Source organism: Sapajus apella, unplaced genomic scaffold, assembly GCF_009761245.1.
Source record: "Sapajus apella isolate SASKATOON/1434 unplaced genomic scaffold, GSC_monkey_1.0 scaffold83, whole genome shotgun sequence".
Classification (NCBI taxonomy): Eukaryota; Metazoa; Chordata; class Mammalia; order Primates; family Cebidae; genus Sapajus; species Sapajus apella.
Window position 1 is genome coordinate 5,790,459 of NW_022437023.1, and position 27,496 is coordinate 5,817,954.

General features: G+C 39.5%; 1 protein-coding gene across 1 annotated transcript in view; it reads right to left on the bottom strand.

Annotated features, from left to right (window-relative positions):
* Window positions 1–27,496, bottom strand: part of LOC116533549 (BTB/POZ domain-containing protein 9) — a 176,146-nt gene that overhangs the window by 113,302 nt on the left and 35,348 nt on the right. The window contains exon 2 of the mRNA XM_032253335.1: window positions 9,233–9,422. Within this exon, the coding sequence (XP_032109226.1) occupies window positions 9,233–9,422 (190 nt within the window). The remainder of the gene's footprint in view (window positions 1–9,232; window positions 9,423–27,496) is intronic.

Consider the following 27,496-nt stretch of genomic DNA (forward strand, 5'->3'; position numbering starts at 1 on the left):
TGCCTCTGGTTACCAATGTACAAAGGGCTAAGCTTTTTAAAAAGAGAGAGATACACTGACATCAGGTAGCTATCAAGAGACGTACCAAAAGTATCTGAACAAAGTGACAAAATTGGGCTCCTGGGAAAAGAGTCTCCGATTTAAGAGACTTGTGGAAAGAACATGAAGATTTTTCGGAGGTAGATTACTGCTTTGAATTAATTCAAGAATTAACCTTAAATGACTGTGACCCTTCATCAGTTTTTTCAGAATAGCTTTATTCATTTAATACTCAAAAGCTATATTAAAGCAATTTGATGCATTAAATGTGTAGAAATTTCACTTAGCTCAAAGTCCTATGCTTCTGTTAGCCCTCATGAGAATAGCTGCGTTTCTGTGACCCCATGTGGCCTATCCTGGGGCAGCAGCATGCAAAACATCTGCCACAGAAGGAGGAGGCTGATGCTTTCCACTCATTTCATTTTTCCAAGGTGAATGATTCTGGTTTTTGAAATGATTGCTGAAATCACTAAGTATTTGTTTTAAACAGTTCTTAACAATTCTAGATAATTTCTAAACACGCATGTGTGCATGAAATACTGGGTCAGATGGGGCTGAAATCCTGTGTAAAAAAATGTCTTCTTGATGGGTTAAAATCTTAGAAAGCTAAAAGGATTATTCTTTTCATATATCCAGCTATATGTTATGATGACTACTTGCCAAGTTCTCCAATCACTCAAGAGAGGTAAATGGTTGACATGTGAGGTAAATCACACACATGAACACACAAACATATATATATTTTTGGCATTTAACCTTTCCTGCTTTTCCAAAGAACATCTGAATTCTAGCGCCCCTCCTGTATTTTTAACATACAACTTAGTTGCCATAGCAATACTTTCTGGTCTTGAAATACCTCTAGGATGAGACTGGCTGAGGCATATTTACCATGCCCCCAAACTATCCTGCTATCTGTTTCCAGGATCCAGGATTTCTGGCCCTCTAAGCGTTCACACAGTTCAGACTTCAGCACCTACTGGGAACCATAGATATAATTATTTACTCTACGATTTTTCTGGGAACCAGAGCTCTGCCGTCTGAGGGTGATAAAAGAAGACTTTAGTGTGATGCAGATAGTCTCAGAGAGAAACAGCACTTAGTAATAAATCACAGATCAGTGAGACAAGGAAGAATTCCTTGGTTCAGGGCTGTGACAGATGACACTCAGCATGACTGATATGAAGCAAAATTTGTAAAATATCTTTCCAATTGTGACTAGAATTATAGGCAATCTTAATCCAAGCCAGAAGAGTCATCTATTTAGATGCTGGTTGTATTCTTCAGACTATAAAAAGGAAATTTCTAGCTCTCTAGGTTGCAACGAAGGCTGTCTTAATGTAAATAGATGTACTGCTTGACTGTGCAGCACTCAGACAGAATGAAATGGAAGCGGCATGGAACAAGTGAGGCAAGCATTCTTACCTTCTCACCTGTGCTAATGTCAGCGCCTAACTCCAGAGCTCAATCTCAGTCATTTGCTGGAGATGTCAGATCTTTAGCAGTTTCCTCACATACACTTAGATGAGACACACTGAGCAAATATGATGTCCAATTTAGTTGATAGATAGAACTCTCTTTAGTTGCACTAGCATCTATGTTGTCAGTTTAGTCAATGAATGTTTATTGAGTACTCACAGCACAGAGAACCATACCAGGCATTTGGAAACTGTTGCAAAGACTCAAGCCCATCACAATGTTAAAAAACACTATCTTCAATTTGAGATTATCTGTGGTCCTACTAGACACTGAGGGCAGCACAGATGTAGAAAATACTCAAATAATTACAAAACATTATTTGAGTCATTAGCTTCAATTCCTCTACCCACCCTTATCGACTAAGCCTTCATTTGGCTATTAAGTAGGAAAAAAAAATAGAATTTTTTGCTATTCCTCTCCCTTTTCTTTTCTGTGCTTATGCTTCTGAAGGGAAGTGGATAAGCAACAGTTAGGGAGGGTGGTAAACAGCAGGAAGAAGAAAAAATAGCAGCCTAAAGGAGGTCGTGGTAATTTACAAACTGAACAGACAATCTAGAGTTGGTTGTAGCCACACAATAGTGAAAGGACAATTGAACTTGCCATGGGCTTGACAGTTCACAGAGAAAGAAAAATACACCAGAGGAATAAGGACCACAGTGGCATATGTAATTCTTTTTTTTCTTTCTTTTTTTCTTTTTTAGGATCAACTTGCTATTACTTCTTTTTATCTACTTAATAACTACAAGACATAAACTGATTTGTGGTTCAGACATTCTGTGTCAGATTAACTTTTTAAAGTGGTAGAAATGTATTTTTTCCTTCTGCAAAACAAAAAAGCTTCATCCCACAGACTAAAAAGCTTATGAATACCCATCAAGAACCTACTTTAGGCTAGATATTTTTGTCCTAACATATTGCATTTATATGACATTTTCCAATTGAGGAACTCAAAATAGTTTTGTGTCATTAACTTTTTAATACTCCTAACACCCAGAGAGACAATGGGTTTATTTAGCTGCATCCATCTACACAGTCCCATCTTTTGACAGCCTACTTACTATTAGGTTTGTTGTTTAAAGGATTTGGGGTGTTTTACTTACACTGTTGCACAAATCAATTGCAATACCATTGTTCAGGCCAATGTAAAAATTGTTAATTTAATTGACTATCTTATAATTAGAGTTTCAACTAAGTGCTGTCATTTATTAGCTGGGAAAGACCGGATGATAGATATACTTAATGCATAGCATATTTGATTTCTTATACTAGCCTGAAAACACTAAAAAGGATATCATAATTAGCAAGTAGAAAGATAATAAGTCTTAAACTAAGGCGACAAAGGAACTATAAACTAAGACATTAGGTGGATTTGGTTAGTTATTATGACTCTACTTTGGTCTTTTTATGTGGTCAAGCCTCTGAAGATTTCCTGTTATTTAAATTTTAATGTTTTTAAAATGGCATGAAGATGATTTAATTACTACTCAATTATCCACTTTTAAGGCACATTTCAGGTAATTTCTCTCTCTTTTCTTGAAAATAAGATGAGTAACTTTTGCTGTGCTTGTAAGCCTAGCAACACTAAGGACAAACTCCTTTATTTCCCAGTTACGCTACCTTGGGAATGAGAAAGAAATGCAAGAGACAAGAGAGCTTCCTGTTAAATGGTAAAAGTTAGATGTCTCCTGCTGTTTCTTTTCTAGGACGGGCCTAGATCAAGGGAGTTCAGGAGCAGAGATGGTGGCTTCTAAAGGCATGAGGGCCTCCCCATCCCTGCCCCTCCTCTGCTCTGATGGCGCTGAAGAAACCCTGGCACGGGGGTGGTAGTTGGTGGGTGGCATGGAAACCTCTCAGGCTGTCACCTCTCAAAGCTATCTCCCAGCTGACGATACTCTCCCCTCCCTCTTTCTGCTTCAGCCACACTGGCCTCCTAGCTGTTCCTATCGCCTGCCAGGCAATCGCCACTCCAGGGCTTGGCACTGCCTGCGATGCTCATCCTCAGAGGGCTTACTCTCCCCATCCTTTGGAATGTGCTCACACTTCACCCTTCTTAGTGAGGCCTTCCTGACCACCCAATCTAAAACTGGACTGCGTCTCCTGCGTGGTTTTTCCTCCTGACTTCCCCATAACATTTCTAAATATCAGCTATCTTACAAATAGCATTTATTATCTTCCCTCAACCCAACTAGAATGTCAGTTCCGTGAGAGCACCAATGTTTATTTTGTTTATTCAATGCCCTATCCCCGGTGCCTACAATAGTGCCTAGCACACAGAAAAAGGCTTAGTAAATTTTGTTGAATGAATGAAAGAAAAGGCAGGTATAGAGAGGGTAAGAGATCATGTTTTGAGTCACCACACACACACACACACACACACACACCCACCCACCCACAGGATATTGGTATCTTACTCCCTAAGAGGATTAGACTGCCACTGACCATGCTTGGTTAGACCCAAGCATTTTCTGTCAAGAAAGAAGGCTCTACTGCCTACCCAGCTACAGAGTAAACTCTCAGAAAATGAAGAAATGGCTTCTGTCGATGAAACCAGCCAAACAAAATAAATCCTTAGTCACAAGGCAATTATGTCCTTCACTTAGCAACAGCAAATGCAGTGACCAAGATAATTCATGTCTGGCCAGGTGCAGGGGCTCACACCTGTAATCCCAGCACTTCGGGAGGTTGAGTCAGTAGGATCACTTGAGCCCAGGAGTTTGAGACCAGCGTAAGCAACAAAGCAAGACCCTGTCTCCACATGGCTGCAGTGAGCCATGATCACGCCATCATGTTTGAGACTTTTGCCTTTGTAGTCATCAAATATAAAGGAACTTGAATACTTAACGCCAATATACCATTGATTGGGCCCTACCTCAGCCAGGGTAAGAGAAGGTTTCCAGGATTTCTAGATCTCCTTCCTCCTAGATGGGGAAACTGTAAAGTCACTGGGCTGTCTAATACTCTCCCTCTGGTGTTGATTCAGAATCACTGGGTTTTTTCTGATACAATGCCTAGGAAAGCAAGTCAGCCATCACAAGCAATAGAAGCTGTGGGTCAAATGTCACTGACTAATCAACCTGTCAGTAGTCAATTACCCATCCCTATGAAGGGGTGCCAGTCATCTAGTTTCCTGTCAATAAATGTCTATCTGGCCACATCAACCGTTGCTAACTGCAGCCTGCCAAGATCTCCAGCATCGTCCACAAGCATTGGTGGCTAAGAAATTTCTCTCCCTTTCCTCTTAATAATGTCACAGAAGAGGCAAATGCAGTTCCTGACAACATAATGTTAGTTTCACAGAGACGTGTCTCTTTGAAGGCTCAGCCAGTTATACAGAGCTTCAATTGCATGGATTTTTTTCCACTGGAAAAAAAAAAAAGCAGGCGTAAGGTGGCTGGAGGCTTCATACAGTGCTGAGATACACAATTCTGCCTTTGGTGTGTTCATGCTCATCATCCCCACTCTGAGTCAGGAAAAGAAAGATTGTTTGGGAGGACCACTTTCATTCCACATTTAAGGAAAACCAAAATGGACACTTTTCTCTCTTGTGTTAAGTCCCAGTGACATCCTTTTCTGGGTTCAGATTCAACGTCTCTGATTCTCTGGGTAGAGCTAGAGGCCAAGGTGACCTTGCCACATGAAGAGCCTGATTATCTCTCTGAGTTGTCACTCTGATAACAACCTCATGCAGTCCACATTAGATTTAAAATTCTAGACTTCCTACTGTACTCTCCTCCCAATTTCCCTTTCTTTCTTGATAGACTACCTCATCAGTACATTGAATCTTTCAAGGGAAGCTTATTGAGAGTTGCCACAGGTTTTTATATATCAAGTAAGGCTGGGAGGAGGCAGCAAGTGAACATTAATAATACAAATGCTCTGACAGAAATTGTATACAAAATATATGGGATTATTGAAGAGGCATCTATCAATAAGACCAGGAGATAACGGATGGTTAGAGAAGCATTCCCAAAGGAGTGAAGCCTTAAAGGGGGAATAAAAAAAAAAAAAAAAGCCAGGTAGAAAGGGAGGTAATGAGAAGGTAGTGAGAGACGCAAACAATGATATCAGCATGGTCAAAGAATTAAAGGCACGAGGGTAAGATGCTCTTAACAGCGGGACAGGCTGTGACAGAGTCCAGAGTAGCACAGGGTTGGGTAGGGTTGGGTGGGGGGGGTGCTGACACAGGACACAAGGCTGTATAGACAGAGGTAGGTCAGATAGTCCTTAAATGCCTTGTCTGAACTTTCTCCAGAAGGCAAGTATTAATCATGAATCCTTTGAGAGGAGGGTGTGGTCCTATCAGATGTGTGGGAGGGATGGTTGTGGGTGGGGAAGTGGGGGTCCCAGTGGAGGTCTGGAAAATCAGGTAGAAAACTGAAACAACTACTGTGTAACTATGGTAATGCAGTGGGACAGAGAAGAGGAAAAGAATTTGCGAGATGTTTAGGCCACATTGACAGAACTTTATGGCTGACTGGATGAGAGAGGAAAGTGAAGGAGAGGAAGGAAATCAGGGAGATTCCCATGTCTTTGGCTCCAGTAATGGACAGATGGATGGTGCCACTGAATGAGATGGGGAATCATGACATGATGTGACTTGAATAGGGAGGGAAGAATAATGGAATCCCATTTTAGACATCTTGGTTAGAGATGTGCATAGAGCACTGTTAGATGGTGGTGGTGGGAGGGAGGGGGGTGTGGGGTAACAGGTAAGCAAATGGAATATGGAGAACATTAAAAGAGAGTGGGCAGAGCTACTAAGCCTCCCATTTATTTCAATCTTCACTGGCAAGGATACTGGTCTTCAAATTAGAAATGTCAGAACAAACATAATAAAGAGAAAATTGAAGTCCCAAATAGGTGAAGTGAAAGAGAGTATCTAGTCAATTTAAATGATTTTGAGTCTCCTGACTCAGATGAGTTACACCCCAAGCCTGCTGAAAGAAATTGCAGATGTAATCTCAGAGCCACGATTGGTAATCTTCAAGAAATTGTGGAGGCTATCAGGAGTGCCAGTAGACAAAAGACAGACAACTGTTTTCCAGATTTTTAAAGTAAAGAGGGATAGACTGTAATGGAAAATAGAGATAAGTTTCACATCATCTTTAACAAAAATTCTTGAATAGCTTATTAAATAGATAGTTTATGAGTACTTTAGTTAATGCATACAAATAAGAGAAAGGAAGGTGGGGCACTGTTTGCTATTTGTTGGAAGTTGATTTGTACAGGTAGCTGATGTGGCCTGTCTCTTCCCCTTCCTAAGCACAAAGTAAGTTGGTCTGGCCTGTGGTATGAACTCGAGGCTTCTCTATCTGTGATTGGTTGTCTATGGTACTTAGTCTGTAGTGTGACCCTTTATAAAAAAGGGCTGACGATGTAAATGAAAAATTCACAGTCTGAATACTCCAAGAAACCCAGCATCAACTACTTAGGGTGCCCTGGGAGACCAGCAAGCATTAACCTCTGTGGTTATTAGCCTAAACATCAATAAACCTTTGCTTACTCGAATATTTATTTTTCTACCTTATTTTTTGTGCTATTTCTTTCTGTATACATACTCACTCTAAAATGAGAACAGGAAACAACAAGCAAATGTGGTGAAACATTACAGGGGAAAGGCAAGTTATGCCTTGCCAACACCTTTACTTCAGGTGGGCTAAGATAGACATATACATATACACATTACATTTTTTCATTTAGCCCTTCAGATACCTTCTTTGAACATTAAAAAAAAAAAAAGAAGAAGAAGAAGAAGAAGAAGAGAAAAGAAAAAGCAGCCTGCTTAAGACCCAGATGGCTCTCTTGAACTAAAAGTACAGGCATGCACTGCATAATGATGTTTCAGTCAAGGACAAACTGCATCTACGATCATCTCACAAGAGATAACAGAGCTGAAAAATTCCAATCGCCTAATGACATCATAATGTTGTAGCAGTATTACTTCATTAAAAAAATAGAGTGTTGGCCAGGCGCTGTGGTTCATGCTTGTAATCCAGCACTTTGGGAGGCCGAGGCAGGCAGATCACTTGAGGTCAGGAGTTCGAGAGTAGCCTGGCTAATATGGTGAAATCCCGTCTCTACTAAAAATACAAAAAGTAGCCAAGCGTGGTGGCAGGTACCTATAATCCCAGCTACTCGGGAGGCTGAGGTAGGAGAATTGCTTGAACCTGGGAAGTAGAGGTTGCACGCTAGCCTGGGTGACAAGAGTGAGACTCTGTTTCTCCCTCCCCGCCAAAAAAAAAAGAAAAAAAAAAAAAAATATATATATATATATATATAGAGAGAGAGAGAGAGAGTGTAGTGTAAGTGTACAATGTTTTAAAGTCTACAGTAGTGTACAGTAATGTCCTAGGCCTTCACATTCAGCTATCACTCACTCCCTGACTCACCCAGAACAACTTCTTATCCTGCAAGCTCCATTCATGGTACGTGCCCTACACGGGTGTACCGTTTTTTAATCTTCTTTTTTTTTTTTAAACTGAGATGGAAATCTCATAATGTTGCCCAGGCTGATCCTGAACTCCTGAGCTTTCAAGCCATCCGCCCACCTCTGCCTTCCAAAGTGCTGGGATTACAGGCATGAGCCATGGTGCCCAGCCACCACTTTTTATCTTTTATACATTTTTTTTTTTTTTTTTGAGACGGAGTTTCGCTCTTGTTACCCAGGCTGGAGTGCAATGGCGCGATCACCGCAACCTCCGCCTCCTGGGTTCAGGCAATTCTCCTGCCTCAGCCTCCTGAGTAGCTGGGACTACAGGCACGCGCCACCATGCCCAGCTAATTTTTTGTAGTTTTAGTAGAGATGGGGTTTCACCATGTTGACCAGGATGGTCTCGATCTCTTGACCTTGTGATCCACCCGCCTCGGCCTCCCAAAGTGCTGGGATTACAGGCTTGAGCCACCGCGCCCGGACTTTTATACATTTTTATTGTACCTTTTCTATGTTTAGACATGTTCAGATACATAAATACTTACCACTGTGTTATAATTCAGTCTTCAGTATAGTAACATGCTGTAGAGGTTTGTAGCCTAGGAGCAATAGGATATGCCATGTAGCCTAGGTATGTGGTAGGCTATACCATCTAGGTTTGTGAAAGGACACTCTATGATGTTTCCACAATGACAAAATTGGCTGACGGTGCATTTCTTACATTGTCTCTCTGCCATTAAGCAATGCATGACTGTATATCCTCTGAGGGATATCACCAGTCTCACATTTAAAAATTATATAATCCTATAAATCAAGCAAGGTTAGTTCCCTTCTTAAAACAAAACAAAAAGGAACAATGAAAAGCCCAGACACCAAGATCACTAAGATGGTTCAGAACCAGATCTCAACTTCAGACCTGTTTGGTTCATATGTAATTTATTAAAGTTGAAAATGATTTTTCATTCTATATAATCTATCTTGACATTATCCTATAAGCCTCTAACCAATACAAATTGACCCTTGAGAAGGACATAAGCCACCCAGCGAGAAGCCTCTTGTCTAGTTCCTCCATGAGTCTAACTTCCGTGCACTGCCCCAGTGGAAAATCCAAACAAGCACCCTATATCTCATTGTTGTCCCTTCCTTTGGCTCCCACTCCTTTCTTGATATTTAGAGCAAAGAACAGTAGTGTTTCTTCACTGAAGTTATTAAGATTTTCATTTTATCAAAATACAATCTATATGTGTATCTTCCATTTTCAAACTAATGAATGAGGAGTAATCTTACCGTATTGACCCAATCATGTATGGCTGTGCCAGCTGAACCACAATCGCACCACTTCCTAGCTGGTGACATGTGTAGCCAGAATCCCAATCATAATTCTTAGTGTCCCCATTCAGCAAGGCATTTCGGCTCCGACTGACTCCTTCAATCACGCTGGCACAATCAGCAATTGTTGCAATGTTCTCCATGGGAACTGTGAATCCAAAAACAAGATTTGGCATCAGGAAAAGGGAAGCCAAATATATCTTGATAGTGTGCTCAGAACAAAATTAATTAACTGCTATCTCAAATCAATGGTAAAAGAAAAATTAGAGGCCGGGCGCGGTGGCTCAAGCCTGTAATCCCAGCACTTTGGGAGGCCGAGGCGGGTGGATCACAAGGTCAAGAGATCGAGACCATCCTGGTCAACATGGTGAAACCTCATCTCTACTAAAAATACAAAAAATTAGCTGGGCACGGTGGCGCGTGCCTGTAATCCCAGCTACTCAGGAGGCTGAGGCAGGAGAATTGCCTGAACCCAGGAGACAGAGGTTGCGGTGAGCCGAGATCGCGCCATTGCACTCCAGCCTGGGTAACAAGAGCGAAACTCCATCTCAAAAAAAAAAAAAAAAAAAAAGAAAAATTAGAACATTTTGATTATCTTCAGATATGAATACATTTTCCATGGCAAATAGCTTTAAAAAAATGTTAAACCCACTGGGCACGGTGGCTCACATTTGTAATCCCAGCACTTTGGGAGGCTAAGGTGGGCAGACCACTTGAAGTCAGGAGTTTGAGACCAGCCTGGCCAGCATGGCGAAAATCCATCTCTATAAAAATACAAAAAATTAACCAGGCATGGCAGCATGAGCCTGTAGTCCCAGCTATTTGGAAGGTTGAGGCAGGAGAATCACTTGAACACAGGAGGCAGAGGTTGCAGTGAGCGAAGATCACATCACTGCACTCTAGCCTGGGTGACAGAGCAGGATTCTGCCTCAAAAAGAAAAGAAAAGAAAGAAAAGAAAAGAAAGAAAAGAAAAGAAAAGAGAAAAGAAAAGAAAGAGAAGAGAAGAGAAGAGAAGAGAAGAGAAGGGAAAGCAAGGTATAGAAAAATACAGGCTACGTTTTCATTTATACAAAGCTTTCAACAAAGTCAAAACGAAGCATGCTTTGTTTAGAGCTATATACATAAATGTAAAACTGAAAAGGGAATCTAGGAAATTAATACAGAAAAATAAAATAGCTTGGGAAGAGGGAAGATGAAATTTTGGAAGCCCCCCCCCACACCAACCAAAAGGTCTAAATATTAACTGGGTCAGGTGCAGTGGCTCACGCCTGTAACCCCAGCACTTTAGGAGGCTGAGGAGAGGTGATTGCTTAGTTCAGGAGTTCAAGACCAGCTGGGACAATGTGGTGAAACCCCATCTCTACCAAAAATATAAAAAATTAGCCAGGCGTCGTAGCACACATCTGTGGTCCCAGCGACTCGGCCTACTGAGATGGGAGGATTGCTTGGACCTGGGAGGCAATGGTTGCAGTAAACCAAGATCACACCACTGCACTCCAGCCTTGGAAACACAGTGAAACTCCCTCTCGAAAACAAACAAAAAAATGATTTTTATGTCTAATACAGATATTTAATCTATTCTTCTGAAAGTCTGCTTAAAGAAACACGTTTAATTCAGAATTCTGAAACTCACATAATAGGAAAGCGATCCAGGATGTGGCACCAAACCCATTTCAGAATATACAGTTGCCCTCAGCCATGATTGATTTATTTTTGTTTGTCTACTATTCTGTGCATTGCAATATATATGCTCTTCCCATTGTTCATGAACTGCTGCATCTTAAAAATCCAGCTGTTCTGATTTTGAGTCTCTCTTTCTGTAATTCATATCTACATCAACCTGCTCATTTATAAAAGTCAAGAACTTCCACAAAATGATGGATGCTCAATATGATGTAAATTATTTAAACACTGAGAAGAGAATAAAAGGTAAGGGCCTTTTAAGTCCCCTGGGACCTTTTCTGTGCATTTAAAACAAAAACCTATAATTTTCTCCAGACATTTAAGTTATTTAACCAAAACCTACTTATATCCAAGGTTTGTAGCTTACTTCAGATAATTTAAAAGTAGATTGGAAAAGAAAACGTAATTCTACATATATCTTCTACAGAACTCATTTATTTTCCAAAGTTGGACATGCTTGTACTTAAGCCCTCATCTCATATGCCTTCACTAATTGCTTTGCTCTCTGTAGCTGAGTAAAGCCACCCACAGAGAAGAAAGGAAGGGAGAGAAGGGAGAGAGAGAGGATTAATTTTTCTGGTGATGAATTCCTTGATTATAAAGCTTAACTCCAAAGCAACAAGCAAAAACACTGGTGAAATTACCTGTAAGGACAGTTTCCTGGCAGAGAAAGAGCTCAGAGAAAAACTCCCTGTGACTTTGGAAAGAAAAAGAAGCGGATTAAATTTAGAAGGTAAGCTATGGTACTTCTGTCTCCCAGAAAAAGGGCAGTATTCTTTGATTTGGAAGAGAGAATGAAAGGAAATGGCACAAGATGTACAGTAAATTGAGCTGAGGGATAACACTGTAGACAGGTTATACTGCAGCAACTGACAAGCCCCTTACTCTCTCAGTGGCTTCACACAGAACACATTTATTCAATACAATCAGCCAGGAGGTTCTGTTCATTGTATCACTCAGGGATCCCAGTGACAGAGGCTTCATAGTGACATGTGCTTCCCCAATCACAGCAGCAGTGGGAAGACAGTAAGCCGGGCACTGGTTCCTAAAACTCTTCCCCAAAAGTAACACGTTACTTTGCACAAATTTCATTGTCTAAGACAGGTCACGTGGTCTTACCTAACTTCAAAGGGGACTAGAAAGCACAAACCTACTATGTGCCTGGGAAAAGCACGAGGGAGAAAAAAAAAGGGAGTATTTGGTGAACAACATTTAATGCCTACCGCAAACATTAAGCCTAGATGAAAAAACATTTAATACATCTGGTCATCTGTTTCAAGTATATAAAGTGTTTCAATGTATTAATATTCCAAAATTTATATATCTATTCTTTTGCTGAGGGACATTTAGATTGCTACCATTGTTTTCTTTGCCATTACAAACAAAGGTGCCTTCTTGTATTCCCAAGTAAGAGTTTCTTAAAGGAATACTTAAGGTTTCTATGTATGTGGAAGTAGAGTTACACTCATGGCTATGACTTAACTTCAACTTCTCTAGACATTGCCAAATTATTCACCAAAGTGGTTGTAAAGCTTTATACTCTCTCCTTGAAGAGGTCCTTCAGAACACCCCTTGTAAGTTGTATTCCTAGGTATTTTATTCTTTGTAGCAATTGTGAATGGGAGTTCACTCATGATTTAGCTCTCTGTTTGTCTATTATCGGTGTATAGGAATGCTTGTGATTTTTGGACATTGATTTTATTTCCTAAGACTTTGCTGAAGTTGCTTATCAGCTAAAAGAGATTTGGGGCTGAGATTATGGGGTTTTCTAAAGATATAATCATGTCATCTGCAAACAGAGACAATTTGACTTCCTCTCTTCCTATCTGAATATGCTTTATTTCTTTTTCTTGCCTGATTGCCCTGGCCAGAACTTCCAATACTATGTTAAACAAGAGTGGTGAGAGAGGCCATCCTTGTCTTGTACCTGTTTTCAAAGGGAATGCTTCTAGCTTTTGCCCATTCAGTATGATATCGGCTCTGGGTTTGTCATAAATAGCTCTTATTATTTTGAGATACATTCCATCAGTACCTAGTTTATTCAGAGTTTTTAGCATGAAGAGGTACTGAATTTTATTGAAGGCCTTTTCTGCATCTATTGAGATAATCACATGGTTTTTGTCATTGGTTCTGTTTATGTGATGGATTACATTTATTGATCTGTATTTGTTGAACCAGCCCTGAATCCCAGGGATCAAGCCAACTTGATTGTGGTAGATAAGCTTTTTGATGTGCTGCTGGATTTGGTTTGCCAGTATTTTATTGAGGGTTTGCGCATTGATGTTCAGCAGGGATATTGGCCTGAAATTTTCTTTTTTTATTGTGTCTCTGCCAGGTTTTGGTATCAGAATGATGTTGGCCTCATAAAGTAAGGGAGGAGTCCCTCTTTTTCTGTTGTTTGGAAGTTTCAGAAGGAATGGTAGCAGCTCCTCTTCATACCTCTGGTAGAATTTGGCTGTGAATCCGTCTACTCCTGGGCATTTTTTGACTAGTAGGCTATTAATTACTGCCTCAATTTCAGAACTTGTTATTGGTCTATTCAGGGATTCGACTTCTTGCTGCTTTAGTCTTGGGAGTGTGTATGTGTCCAGGAATTCATTAATTTCTTCTAGATTTTCTAGTTTATTAGCATAGAGGTGTTTATAGTGTTCTCTGATGGTAGTTTGCATTTCTGTGAGATCGGTGGTGATATCCCCTTTATCATTTTTTATTGTGTCTATTTGATTCTTCTCTCTTTTCTTCTTTATTAGTCTGGCTAGTGGTCTATCTATTTTGCTAATCTTTTCAAAAAACCAGCTCCTGGATTCATTGATTTTTCTGAAGGGTATTTCGTGTATCTTTCTCCTTCAGTTCTGCTCTGGTCTTAGTTATTTTTTGTCTTCTGCTAGCTTTTGAATTTGTCTGCTCTTGCTTCTCTAGTTCTGTTAATTGTGATGTTAGGGTGTCAATTTTAGATCTTTCCCATTTTCTTCCATGGACATTTAGTGCTATAAATTTTCCACTAAACACTCCTTTAGCCGTGTCCCAGAGATTCTGGTATGTTGTGTCTTTGTTCTCATTGGTTTCAAATAACTTCTTTATTTCTGCCTTAATTTCATTATTTACCCAGTAGTCATTCAGGAGAAGATTGTTCAATTTCCATGTAGTTGTACAGTTTTGAGTGAGTTTCTCCACTGCTTAAGGAAATAACATTCCATGCTCATGGATAGGACGCATTAATATCATGAAAATGGCCATACTGCCCAAAGTAATTTATGGATTCAATCCTATCCCCAACAAGCTACCATTGACTTTTTTCATAGAATTAGAAAAAAACTACTTTAAATTTCATATGGAACCAAAAAATGGCCCATATAGCCAAGACAATCCTAAGCAAAAAGAATAAAGCAGGAGGCATCATGCTACCTAACTTCAAACTATAGTACAAGGCTACAATAACCAAAACAGCATGATATTGGTACCAAAACAGATATACAGACCAATGGAACAGAACAGAGGCCTCAGAAATAACACTACACATCTACAATCATCTGATCTTTGACAAACCTGACAAAAACAAGCAATGGGGAAAGGATTCCCTATTTAATAAATGGTGTTGGGAAAACTGGCTAGCCATATGCAGAAAACGGACCTTACACCTTATACAAAAATTAACTCAAGAAGGATTAAAGACTTAAACGTAAGATCTAAAACCATAAAAACCCTAGAAGAAAACCTAGGCAATAGCATTCAGGACATAAACATAGGCAAATACTTCATTACTAAAACATCAAAGCAATGACAACAAAAGCCAAATTTGACAAATGGGATCTAATATAACTAAAGAACTTTTACACAGCAAAATAAACTATTATCAGAGTGAACAGGCAACTTACAGAATAGGAGAAAATTTTTGCAATCTATCCATCTGACAATGGGCTGATATCCAAAATCTACAAAGAACTTAAACAAATTTACAAAACAAAACAAAACAAAACAAACAAACAAACAAACAAAAAACCCACAAACAACCCCAACAAAAAGTAAGCAAAGGATATGAACAGACAATTCTCAAAAGAAGACGTTCATGCTGCCAACAAACATGGAAAAAAAGCTCATCATCACTGGTCATCAGAAAAATGCAAATCAGGCCAGGTGCAGTGGCTCACGCCTGTAATCCCAGCACTTTGGGAGGCCAAGGCAAGCAGGTTACAAGGTCAGGAGTTCAAGACCAGTTTGGTCAATAGGGTGAAATCTCATCTCTACCAAAAATACAAAAATTAGCTGGGCGTGGTGGTGGGTGTCTGTAGTCCCAGCTACTTGGGAGACTGAGGCAGGAGAATCACTTGAATGTGGGAGGCAGAGATTGCAATGAGCCAATATCCTACTGCTGCTCTCCAGCCTGAGCAGCAGAGTGAGACTCCATCTCAAAAAAAAAGAGAGAGAGAAATGCAAATCAAAACCCCAATGAGATACCATCTCACACCAGTTAGAATGGTGATCACTAAAAAGTCAGGAAATAACAGATGCTAAAGAGGATATAGAGAAATAGGAACACTTTTACAGTGTTGGTGGGAGTGTAAATGAGTTCAACCATTGTAGAAGACAGTGTGGAGATTTTTCAAGGATCTAGAACCAGAAATACCATTTGACCCAGCAATACTATTACTGGGTATGTGTCTTTATAGCAGTATAAAGACACATGCACCCATAGATTTATTGCAGAACTATTCACAATAGCAAAGACTTGGAACCAACCCAAATGCCCATTCATGATAGAATGGATAAAGAAAATGTGGCACACATATACCATGGAATCCTATGCAGCCATAAAAGAGGATGAGTTCATGTCTTTTGCAAGGACATAGATGAAGCTGGAAAACATCATTCTCAACAAACTAACACAGGAACAGAAAACCAAACACCACATGTTATCACTCATAAGTGGGAGTTGAACAATGAGCACACATGGACACAGGGACGGGAACATCACACACCAGGGCTTGTTGGAGGGGTGGGGGGCTAAAGAAGAGATAGCATTAGGAGAAACACCTAACATAGATGACGGGTTGATGGGTACAGTAAAGCAACATGGCATGTGTATACCTATGTGACAAACCTGCACGTTGTGCTCATGTAACCCAGAACTTAAAGTATAATAAAAATAGTAAAATTTTGTGCCAAAAAAACCTTTATACTCTCAACTGATTGCTCCACAACCTCACCGACTTCTGGTAATGTCAGACAGATGAGTGTGAAATGGGATCTCAATGTGATTTCAGTTTTTAACTTTTTTGTTAGGTGAAGTTGAACATTTCCCCCGTTTTCCTCTCTGGAATAATTTTCAATTTCTCTTCTGTAAACCGTACATTTTAATATTTTGCCTATTTTAAAAATTATATTTCTCACTGATTTTCAGTATGCCAAGCCTTTGTAGGTCAATAGGTGGAGTTGAAATACTTAATCTTTTTCTTTATGACTTGTGCTTTTCCCTTTTCAAAAAAAAATTTCATTATTGTTGTTGTTGTTGTTGTTGAGACAGGGTCTCACTGTGTCACCCAGGCTGGAGTACTGTGGTGTGATCATGGTTCACTGCAGCCTTGAACTCCCAGGCTCAAGCAATCCTCCTGCCTCAGCCACTAGAGTAGCTGGTACCACAGGCATGTGCCACCATTCCTGGCTAATTTTTAAATTTCTTTTGTAGAGTCAAGGTCCCACTTTGTTGCCTAGGCAGGTCTTTAACTCCTGGGCTCAAGCAATCCTCCCACCTCAGCCTCCCAAAGTGCTGGGGTTATAGGCATGAGCCACCATGCCTGGCAAACTTTTCCGTTCTTGTTTATAAGTTCTTTCCTACACAAAATTCATAAAGATATTTCCTAATTTTCTCCTAAAAGTTCTCAATTTTTCTTTTTATGCTTGGTTCTTTAATCTATTCAGAATTTATTTTTAGTATGCTGTGAGATGGGGATTATTTTTATCTTTTATTTATAAGGATAACTAATTTCCCCAGTAGCACTTAATGAAGAGCCCATCCTTTCCCCTACTAATTTATGTTACTTTAGTAACAGAAGTTTTTGTATATATTTGCATCTCCATTTAAGATCTGTATTCTGAGGCTGGACACGGTGGCTCATGCCTGTAATAATCCTGGCTCCTTGGCAGGCGGAGGCGGCAGAACACTTGAGGCCAGAAGTTTGAGGCCAGCTTGGCTAACATGGTGAAACCCCATTTCTACTAAAAATACAAAAATTAGCTGGGTATGGTGGGGCACACCTGTAATCCCAGCTATTCAGGGGCTGAGGCAGAAGAATCACTTGAACTCGGGAGGGAAAGGTTTCAGTGAGCCAAGGTTATGTCACTGCACTCCAGTCTGGGCAACAGAGTGGGACTCTGTCTCAAAAACAAAAAAACAAAAAAGATCTGTATTCTGCTTCACTGGTTGATTTGACTAGCCTTGTGCCTTACCATGATCTCTTAATTACTATAATTTTATGGTAATCGTAAATCTTAGTTAGCTCCTCTCCTCCCCCTCCTTTCCCTTCTCTTTTCTCTTTGACATTGTCATATATTCTTGGCCCTTTCAGGAAAATTTTTCATTTTGTTTAAGTTTTCAAACATACTGGCATACGCCCAGGTGCGGTGGCTCACACCTGTTCTCAGCACTTTGGGAGGCCAAGGCACGCAGATTGCGAGGTCAGGAGTTTGAGGCCAGCCTGACCAACATGGTGAAACCCCATCTCTACTAAAAATAAAAAAAATTGGCCAGTTATGGTGGCATGTACCTTTAATCCCAGCTACTTGGGAGGCTGAGGCAGGAGAATCACTTGAACTGGGGAGGTGGAGGTTACAGTGAGCCAAGATTGCACCAATGCGCTCTAGCCTGGGCGACAGAGTGAGACACTGTCTCGAAAAACAAACAAACAAACAAATACAGTATTTCACAGTATAGCTCTTTTTCATTCAAACTATTGTTTATTGTACTTGCCCTTCTTTTTTGCCTTGCTCCATACAGGTTTGTCTATTTTATTAGTGCTCTCAAAGAACAGTGTTGGGTTTTGTTGATTCTTTTCTTTATTTCCTATTTTACTAAATTCCTCCCCCTCTTTATTATTTTCTTCCTCCTACTCCTTTGGGTTTATTCTATTTTTTCCTAACTACTTGAAACAAATGCTTAACTCACTAATCTCTTTCTTTTCTAAAAAACGTATTTAAAGCTAACATAGTGTTTTACTCTTAACTCCTGTTTTACCTCTACAATTAAGCTTTGATATTTAGTGTTAGGGGAAGTATGGTTCTATATGTATTTATTAGATCAAACCTGACAATTGTATTATTCAAATATTTATATGCTTACTAATTACTGGGAGATGTCTATTAAAATTGCCTGCTATGAATATATATTTGTCAGTTTTTCCTTATATTTCTGTCAATTCTTGCTTTATATATTTTGAGACCACATCATATCATGTACATCATTTTAGAATTTATTTCTTCCTGACAGGTTGAACTTTTCTTCGTTATGTATTGTTCTTTATCCTTAATGTTTTTGCCCTAAAGTCTACATCATCTGATGTCAAGCAACTATAACACCTTTGTATTGTCTACTATTTCCTCAGTATCATGTCACTTTGTATTTTTCTGGTCTTTTGCAAATAATATATAACAGATTTTTGAGAGTCAGTGTCCTTAACTGGCAGTGTGTCTTTTAACTGGCAGATTTACATTACTCACCTTAATTATTGTTACTAATTTATTTGAACTCCCTTTTATTTTCTATTTAGATGTTTCTTCTTTGCTCTCTCCCTTACCTTTATGCCTATTCTGCTCCAGTTTTCTAATGAATGTGCAGATTCTTTCATTTCCCCCACCAGCTATCCTGATTGATTTGGTGTGGAAGTTATATATTACATTTCTATCTTTTTACTGCTCTTAAATTTTAGGCAAGCATACCAGATTTAATAATGGCTCAAATTAATAATTATATACTCCTTCTCCTGACCAACATAAAAGACCTTAACACATTTTTTGCAATTAAAAATATTTGTGATACATAATATTTGTATCTATATATGGGGTACATGTGATATTTTGTTACCTGCATAGAATGTGCAATGATCAAGTCAGGGTATCCGTCACCTGAAGTATCTGTTGTTTCTATATACTGAGAACATTTCAAGTCCTCTCTTTTAGCTATTTTAAAATATACAACACATTGTTATTTACTATAGTCACCCTACTCTACTAGCAAACATTAGAACTTATTCCCTCTATCTAATTGTATGTTTATATCCATTAACCAATCTCTCTTTGTCCCTTCATCCTCCCACCCCCCAAACACACAGAAAACCTTCCCAGCCTCTGGTGCCTATTATTTTACTCCCTACCTCCATGAGATCAACTTTTTAAGCTCCCACTTATGAGCAGGACCATATGATATTTGCCTATCCATGCCTGGCTTCTTTCACTTAACATGATAACCTCCAGGTCCCTCCATGTTGCTGCAAATGACAGGATTTCATTCTTCATTATAGCCAAATAGATTCCATTGTGTATATAAGCACCATCTTTATTCATTCATCTGTTGATAGACACTTAGGCTGATTCCAAATTATTGCTATAATTGAACTATCGAAAACCCTGCTGTTGTCTGCTGGAGAACTGCTTAATGTGGGGGAAAATACGTCCCCTACACACATTTTGGTGACTGCAAGTGTGTAGTGTTAACTGTGTAAAGAAAGAAAAAGTGTTTGTTGTTTTTCAAATACATGTATCAACAAGGGTCAATCTCACAAATTAAACTGTTACAAAGCAAAAGTGACAGAAAACTACATAGAAAACAATTCCATTTATATTGTTTAGTGACACATACATATGTGATGAATTAGAAAGGAAAGCTAGGGAATAGTAGACACTAAAATTCAGATTAGTCATTACCTCTGGGTAGAGAGAGAGTGAGGACGCAACTGGGGGAGGAACACACAAAGGCCTTCGAAGGTTTCATAATGTGCAGTTTCTTTTTTTAAAAACTGACACATTATAATTGTACATATCTATGGGGTACAGTGTGATGTTTCAATACATGTATACACTGTGTAAAATCAAATCAAGATCTTCAGGATACACTGCCTCATACATTTAACATTTCTTTGTAGTGAAACATTCAAAATCCTCTCTTCTATTTATCTTAAAATATACAATATAACATTGTTAACCATAGTCTCCCTACTGTGCAATACAACCAGAACTTACTCCTCCTCTCTAACTGTAACTCTGTACCAGAAGACCAGTTTCTCCTTAACTCCCAACTCTTCTCAGCCTCTGGTAACCACTATTCTACTCTCATAGCTATGAGATCAACTTCTTTGGACTTCACATACGAATGAGATCATGCAGTGTTTGTCTTCCTGTACCTGGCTTTCTCATTTCATTTAATTATCTACAGGTTCCTTCATGTTGCTGCAAATGACAGCATTTCATTCTTTTAATGGCTGAATAATAGTCCATTGTGTATATATACATCACATTTTCTTTATGCATTCACACATTGATGGACACTTCGGTTGATTTTATGTCTTGACTATTGTGAATTATGCTGTAATAAACATGGGAGTGAAGATATCTCTGTCATAGATTTCATTTCCTTTAGATAGATACCCAGTAGTGGGATTGCTGGGTCATATGGTTGTTTTATTTTTAGTTTTCTGAGGAAATTCCATACTGTTTTCCACAATGGCTGTACTAATTTATATTCCCACCAACAGTGTATAAGGGTTCCCCCTTTCTCCACAACCATGCCTGCATTTGTTATTTTTTGTCTTTTTGATATTATCCATTCTAATTCAGGTGAAGTAATATATCCCTGCAGTTGTGATTTGCATTTCCCTGATGATTAGTGATGCAGTGTCTTTTTTCATATACCCATTGGTCATTTGTGTGTCTTTTCTTGAGAACTATCTATTCAGATCTTTTGCCCATTTTCCACTGGATTATTTATTTATTTTGCCATTGAGTTTAGTTTCTTATATATTGTGAATATTAACTAATTATTAGATGCATACTTTACAAATACATTCTCCCATTCTGTAGACTGTCGATTCACTGTTGACTGTTGCTTTTGCTGTGCAGAAGCTTTTTAGTTTGGTGTAATCCCATTTACATTTGCTATTGCTGCCTATGCTTTTGGGGTCTTATCTAAAAAATTCTTGCTCAGACCAATGTCATAAAGCATTTCCCCCATGTATTCTTCCAGTAGTTTCACTGCTTCAGGTCTTACATTTAAGTCTTGAACTCATTTTGAGTTTATTTTTGTATAGGTAATGTTCTATTTCTTAGGCTGCATGATGAGTATGCGAGTGTTCCTGCTCATCAAACTTTACATATATTGTATTTATGTTCTTTTGCACACATGGAATATTGGCTTTTTTAAAGTTTCACATATCTTAAGACTGTTTTTATGAAAGCCAGAAAGATGGTAAGCCTCCGAAAGTAGAAAACCTTTTATGATTATTTTGAATGCTGATATCCTTTGTAGACAACTTGGTCTCACCAGTTGTCTCTGTTGACTCTGTTCATTTGTCAGTTTCCACCTATGCTATGCCTTACTGCTTCACAATTTTATCCCTAGATAATCAAATTCAATTAGAGCATCGACACCACAGACTATCACAAAATCATTACTATCATGCTTTCAAGCTCTTTGGGAAAGAAAAAGGCTGGGATAAGCACTCAGAATTCCTTTTCTACAGACACATTTATAAACAGATTATTTATGTCCCTAACATATTTTCTAAGCTGGTAATATGTAGTAATATCACCCTCTGATCCTCTGGAATCTTGAGGTGGTCTAAAATGCTGCTACATTAAAGAATCTTGTGGCCAGGCATGGTGGGTTACCCCTATAATCCCAGCACTTTGGGAGGTCAAGGCAGGAGGATCATTTGAGGCCAGGAATTTGAGACCACCCTGGGCAACATAGGGAGACCCTATCTCTACAAAAAATACAAGAAATGGTGGCACATGCCTGTAGCCCCAGCTACTCAGGAGGCTAAGGCAGGTAGATCACTTGATCATGGGAGTTTGAGGTGGCAGCGAGACCTGATGGTGCTCCTGCACTCCAGTCTGGGCAACAGAGTGAGACCCCGTCACAAAAACAAACAAACAGAAAACCAGAATTTTGTCTTCTTAAGAAGGAATACTTACAAAAGTCTTATGGCATAAAAAGAAGGAATTCTATATCTATGTGCTGGCGAATAGCATACTACTATTTATACTTTTATCTTGACATAATTATTCATTAATGTTTATTAGCCAAAGTATGGATCTACGAAAGAAGCCCAACAGAGACACATACAGACACACTCCACACACTCACACATACGTATATATATGAGTGATATATATGTATATATCAGTGATATATATGCACATGGATATGTGTATATCAGGGAAATCTACCCCAAGTCCCAAATTTCCTTTCAAGAAACAGCTTTTAATAGAAATCAACTAGCAATTTGATAATCAACTCTACTATCTAATTCATAAGGTAAAACATCAAAAGAAGGCTGGGTGAGGTGGCTCACACCTGTAATCCCAGCATTTTGGGAGGCCTAAGGTGGGTGGATCACCTGAGGTCAGGAGTTCAAGACCAGCCTAGCCAACCTGGTGAAACCCCATCTCTATTAAAAATACAAAAATTACCTGGGCATGGTGGCAGACACCTGTAATCTCAGCTAGGAGACTTGCTTGAATCTGGGAGGCAAAGGTAGTGAGCCAAGACCGTGCCACCGTACTCTAGCCTGGGTGACAGAGCGAGACTTCGTTTCAAAAAACAAAACAAAATCAAAAGAGTACTACCTCCCTTAATTCTTTTTTTGTTCCTTTGTTTATAAAGACAGGGTCTCACTAGGTGACCCAGACTCCTGGGCTCAAGCGATCCCCCTACCTTGGCCTCTCAAAGAGCTAGGACTATAGGCCTGGCCTTCTCTTAATTTGGATTCCTACTTTTTGCTAATACGTCAAATTAGCAGTATAATGACCAAATAATGCTGACAACTGGAAGGAAGAAGAAAAGGTCCTAAGGCACAAGCCCAGTGGATTTACCTTCTGTAAATCACCAAGATGAGACAGTCATTCTAGCACTGTCCCAATTCTTAATACCCACATCAGTACTTCAATCTGATCTAACCTGATAATCAGAGATTCAGAATGTGAGTTTCATAAAGGCAGGAACTGTTGTTTTGTTTTGCTTTTCTGCAGCTGTATTTCCACTGCAAAGAAATAATGCCTAGCACATGGTAGGCGCTCAATAAATATTTGCTGAGTAAACGAATTGAAGCTAGAAAATGATGCCTATGTGAGGTTGTGGCGCTTAACCTTGCTTAACATAACTCCTTACCAAAAGCTAAGAAAATCTAAAAGTTACTGAATAAAGCAGAAAAAAATTGCTTTATCAGTGGAAGTTTTCTTAGAAAAGTAAATTATGATCAATCTCTAGGTCTTGACCTAAACTTTAAAAAGAAAATAAATACGCCCATGGCAGAAGAGTTGCTATCTAAGCATTATCCACACCTTCTGCTCTCTCAACTTCTCGCCTAAAAGTGTGCCCCACATACAGAAGGTTTGGTCACTCATGGTAGACTAAACTATTTTTTGATGGAGAAAACATTTTGGGGGCAAAAGTGAGAAGAGGAATGTAGGTAACATGTAGCAACTACAAGAGGTTATTGTTTTTGTTTGTTTCTTTTTGAAACAGAGTCTCACTCTGTTGCCCAGGCTGGAATACAGTGGCACCATCTTGACTCACTGTAACCTCCGCCTCCCAGGTTGAAGTGATTCTCCTGTCTCAGCCTCCCAAGTAGCTGGGACTACAGATGCACACCACCACACTCGGCTAATTTTTTTATTTTTAGTAGAGATGGGGTTTTATCATGTCGGCTAAGCTGGTCTCGAACTTGTGACCTCAAGTGATTCACATGCCTCAGCCTCTAAAACTGCTAAGATTACAGGTGTGAGCCACCATGCCTGGCTGTTAGCTATAAAAGGTCTTTTATGCCCAAGGGGGAGAAATGCTTGCTTCAGTCACACTTACGGTAGTTGTGACAGAAGATGTTTGTCCCAAATGTCACCACTGGTTCACTAATATACATAGGCCACATTCTCCATTTCAGCAGGGAATAATTCTGTTAAGAATTTTTCTTCCTAGAAACACAAACCTCAGCCTACCTAGTTGGACTGCCTTAAATAATTACTCAATGTGGTCTTTTTTACTGAGAAAAATTAGAGAATGATTCTATATCTGACTGTAGCACACAGAAGGTTCCATACTGTTTTTCTTCCCAGAGGGACTGGGCCACTCCCCATTTTGAATGTTCATTATCGTCTTTCATATGCATCTGATAAATTTATTAAAAACACCATCTGGATGGGACTGAGCTTTCTGCTGTATTTCTAGTCTTCCAGTTTCCTCCCTTGTCCCACTGGAATTTCTGCCCCAATTTGTGTCACTTTGTTTACAAAACCATGCTGCCAAAACCAAATGTCTTGCGTCTGTCTCTTTCTGGTGTGTCTTTGCCATCTTTCACCTACCTCCCATTACAACAGCCTGTGCTAGGAGCAAAAGGCAAAGGGGAACTGCCTGGACAGAAATTAGTTTTTCCCCTCTGTGCACATGGCAATTCTGCTCAGACAAATTTAATTTGCTGCTTCTGAAAGCAAAAGTTGCATGTTAACAAAGTATATACATTTTTGCAAAGTGTATGAATATTAGAATGACTTAGACTGCAGGGAACTGCAGAAAAAGTGATCTGAAAACAATTTTAATGCTCTCTGTTCTTATACAGCACCAGGGTTGGCCAACGACTTGCCAGTAAATTTAATTCAGGAGTAATAAATTTTTTAAAAGGCAGTATTACTTCAGTAGGACATGACCTGAGGGCCACCTGTACCAGCTATATTTAAAGATAAGACTGACATGTTATTTAACTGTCTCCAGAGATCGCCTTTGAGAGATGGGGAAAAAAGCCCACTCGAAGCAGATTTTGTAAAAGGAAATAACACTTAGCAGTTACAGAGGACTGTCATCTTCAAAAACTGTGCTGTGTTGGGCTTTCTTCAATGTTTCCCTGGCTGTTTTCATTACAAAATTGTTTTCCAACAGCACAGCGGTTCATGCAGCAAACAAATGGTTAATAATCTCAGTGGAGATGATTTTCTATTGGCAAGATTTTCATAGAGATATAAAGTATTTCCTGTTTAAGAAGATAACTATTAGCTTAAGGTCCTACCTAGATATCCAACCAGAGACCTACCGCTTCTTTTTTTAAAGGGGGAAACACCCTAGGCCCCAGGCCTACACAGAAATTTGTTGCTGATCAGGCAAGCTTCTAACACAACTCTAATCCAACCTTCTGTCAAATTATTCAAAAGGAAAAAAATATCCACAGCTGTTATGTCTTAACAGCTGTAAAAGAACAATAGCTAATTAGAGAACAAGGCTATCTTTCTTGGAAACTATCAAAAAGCTGTACAAATGCATTCTACAACACAGGCACTTAGTTACATTAATTCCTAGTTTTATCTATCAGGTTAAGAAAATAACTTTTCAATTATACATCACATCACCAATGGAAAATCATGGGTTATATATGGAATATAGTTTTTAAGCGTTTCCTTTCCCAAAGTTTCCCTCAGCTGTTCTGTGAGAAGGCTGCTTTCGAACACACTTCCAGAGGATTTGGTGCTGATCGCCTCTCCATACCCGCGGGTGAAGCCCGCCCACGGGTAGAAAACACGCCATGCCTTTTGAAAGCTGGAGCCCCTTTCCCCTAATAGATTTTTCCTTCTTGCTTTGCTTTCTATTTTGTCTGTTTACTTAGCATTAATCTCGGTATTCTGATCCTTCCTGTTCTAGCTCCAATTTTTACATCACCGAGGTTGCCTAAATCACATCTTATCTCGAGATTATAAGGGCTCCGGAAATCATACTGAGTCCATTTTAGCCAGTGATAAGAAGAGGTTAACACTTTCCTAAACTTAGATGTGTTCCCCTCCACCTTTTGCCCCTCAAAGTCATGCAAATTTTATGAAGCTATAGCTCTAAACACTTCAGAGGAAGTGGCCTGCTTTCTAGAAGATAAGAAATTAGAGATGGTTATCCCCAGGGACAGAGGTGAGGTGATGTGGGAACAGCACATCTCAAATGTACAAGTTCACCAGTATCAGTGCATTTTCTCTCTCTCCTCACACTGGAGCCTTTGAATGAAAGCACATTCCAAAAATAACGGTATGGTTTACTCTCATATGTGTAGTTTGACAATCCTGTAGTTTACATGCTGGAGGTTTTAGCTGAGAAAATCAAATCAAAAAGGCCTCAAAGAATCAAGCATCAGATGTTAGCAGCAATAACCACTGCAGTGTATCAAAGAGGGATTCACTCCGAAGGTGAGGCCTTGAAATTAAGGACACAAGCATTTCCAAGTATAAAGAAAAAGGGTATCCCAAACATCTAATTCTGTATTTGAACTAATAGGCAATATCTCTATGGGTGATTTTTTTTTTTCCCTTTCCTCCACACATAACTTGTCAGGGAGCAGACTTTACATCTGCACTGTAAACATAACAAGTTATTTATACAAACCAGGAAAAGTAATAACCAACATACAAATAGTCATTTAACCTGGTTTTGCAGTTTTAGAAACTATTTCTCAAAAAAACTAAGAAGTTTTAATACAAAGGACATCTTTTTCTGTGAGTAGTAGTATAACTTTCACATGAATTTATTTTTCCTTATTCCCTAAAAGATGTTGACATTGTTGCAGGATTGCTAGTTAAAATAAACAGAGTTTTGTTTTGTTTTGTTTTGAGGCAGGGTCTCACTCTGTCGCCCAGGCTGGAATGCAGTGGTATGATCATGGCGCATTGCAGCCTCAACCTCTCAGAGGCTGAGGTGATCCACCCACCTCAGCCTTTGGGGTAGCTGGGACTACAGGTATGCACCACCGAGCCTGGCGTGTGTTTGTTTGTGTGTGTGTGTGTGTTGTAGAAACGGGGTTTTGCCATTCAAGCATTTCTCCTGCCTCAGCCTCCCAAAGTGCTGGGATTACAGGCTTAAACCACTGTGCTGTGGCCAACAGAATTATTTTTGTACCACACTATGAGTTTAAAGGGCTTGTCAGGTCACCTCACCAGAGCTTGGGGAGTATTTCTCATTCACATCAAGCAGAGAAAAGAGGACATGCAAAAGGTTGTTAAAAATCCCACAAAAAGGCCATGTGTGGTGGCTCATGCCTGTAATCCCAGCACTTTGGGAGGTTGAGGTGGGTGGATCACCTGAGGCCAAGAGTTTGAGACCAGCCTGGCCAACACGGTGAAACCCAACTCTACTAAAAATACAAAAATTAGCTGGGCATGGTGGCAGGCACTTATAATCCCAGCTACTTGGTAGGCTGAGGCAAGAGAATCGCATGAACCCAGGAGGCGGAGGTTGCAGTGAGCTGAGATCACACCACTGCACCCCAGGCTGGGTGACAGAGTGAGACTCCATCTCAAAAAACAAAACAAAA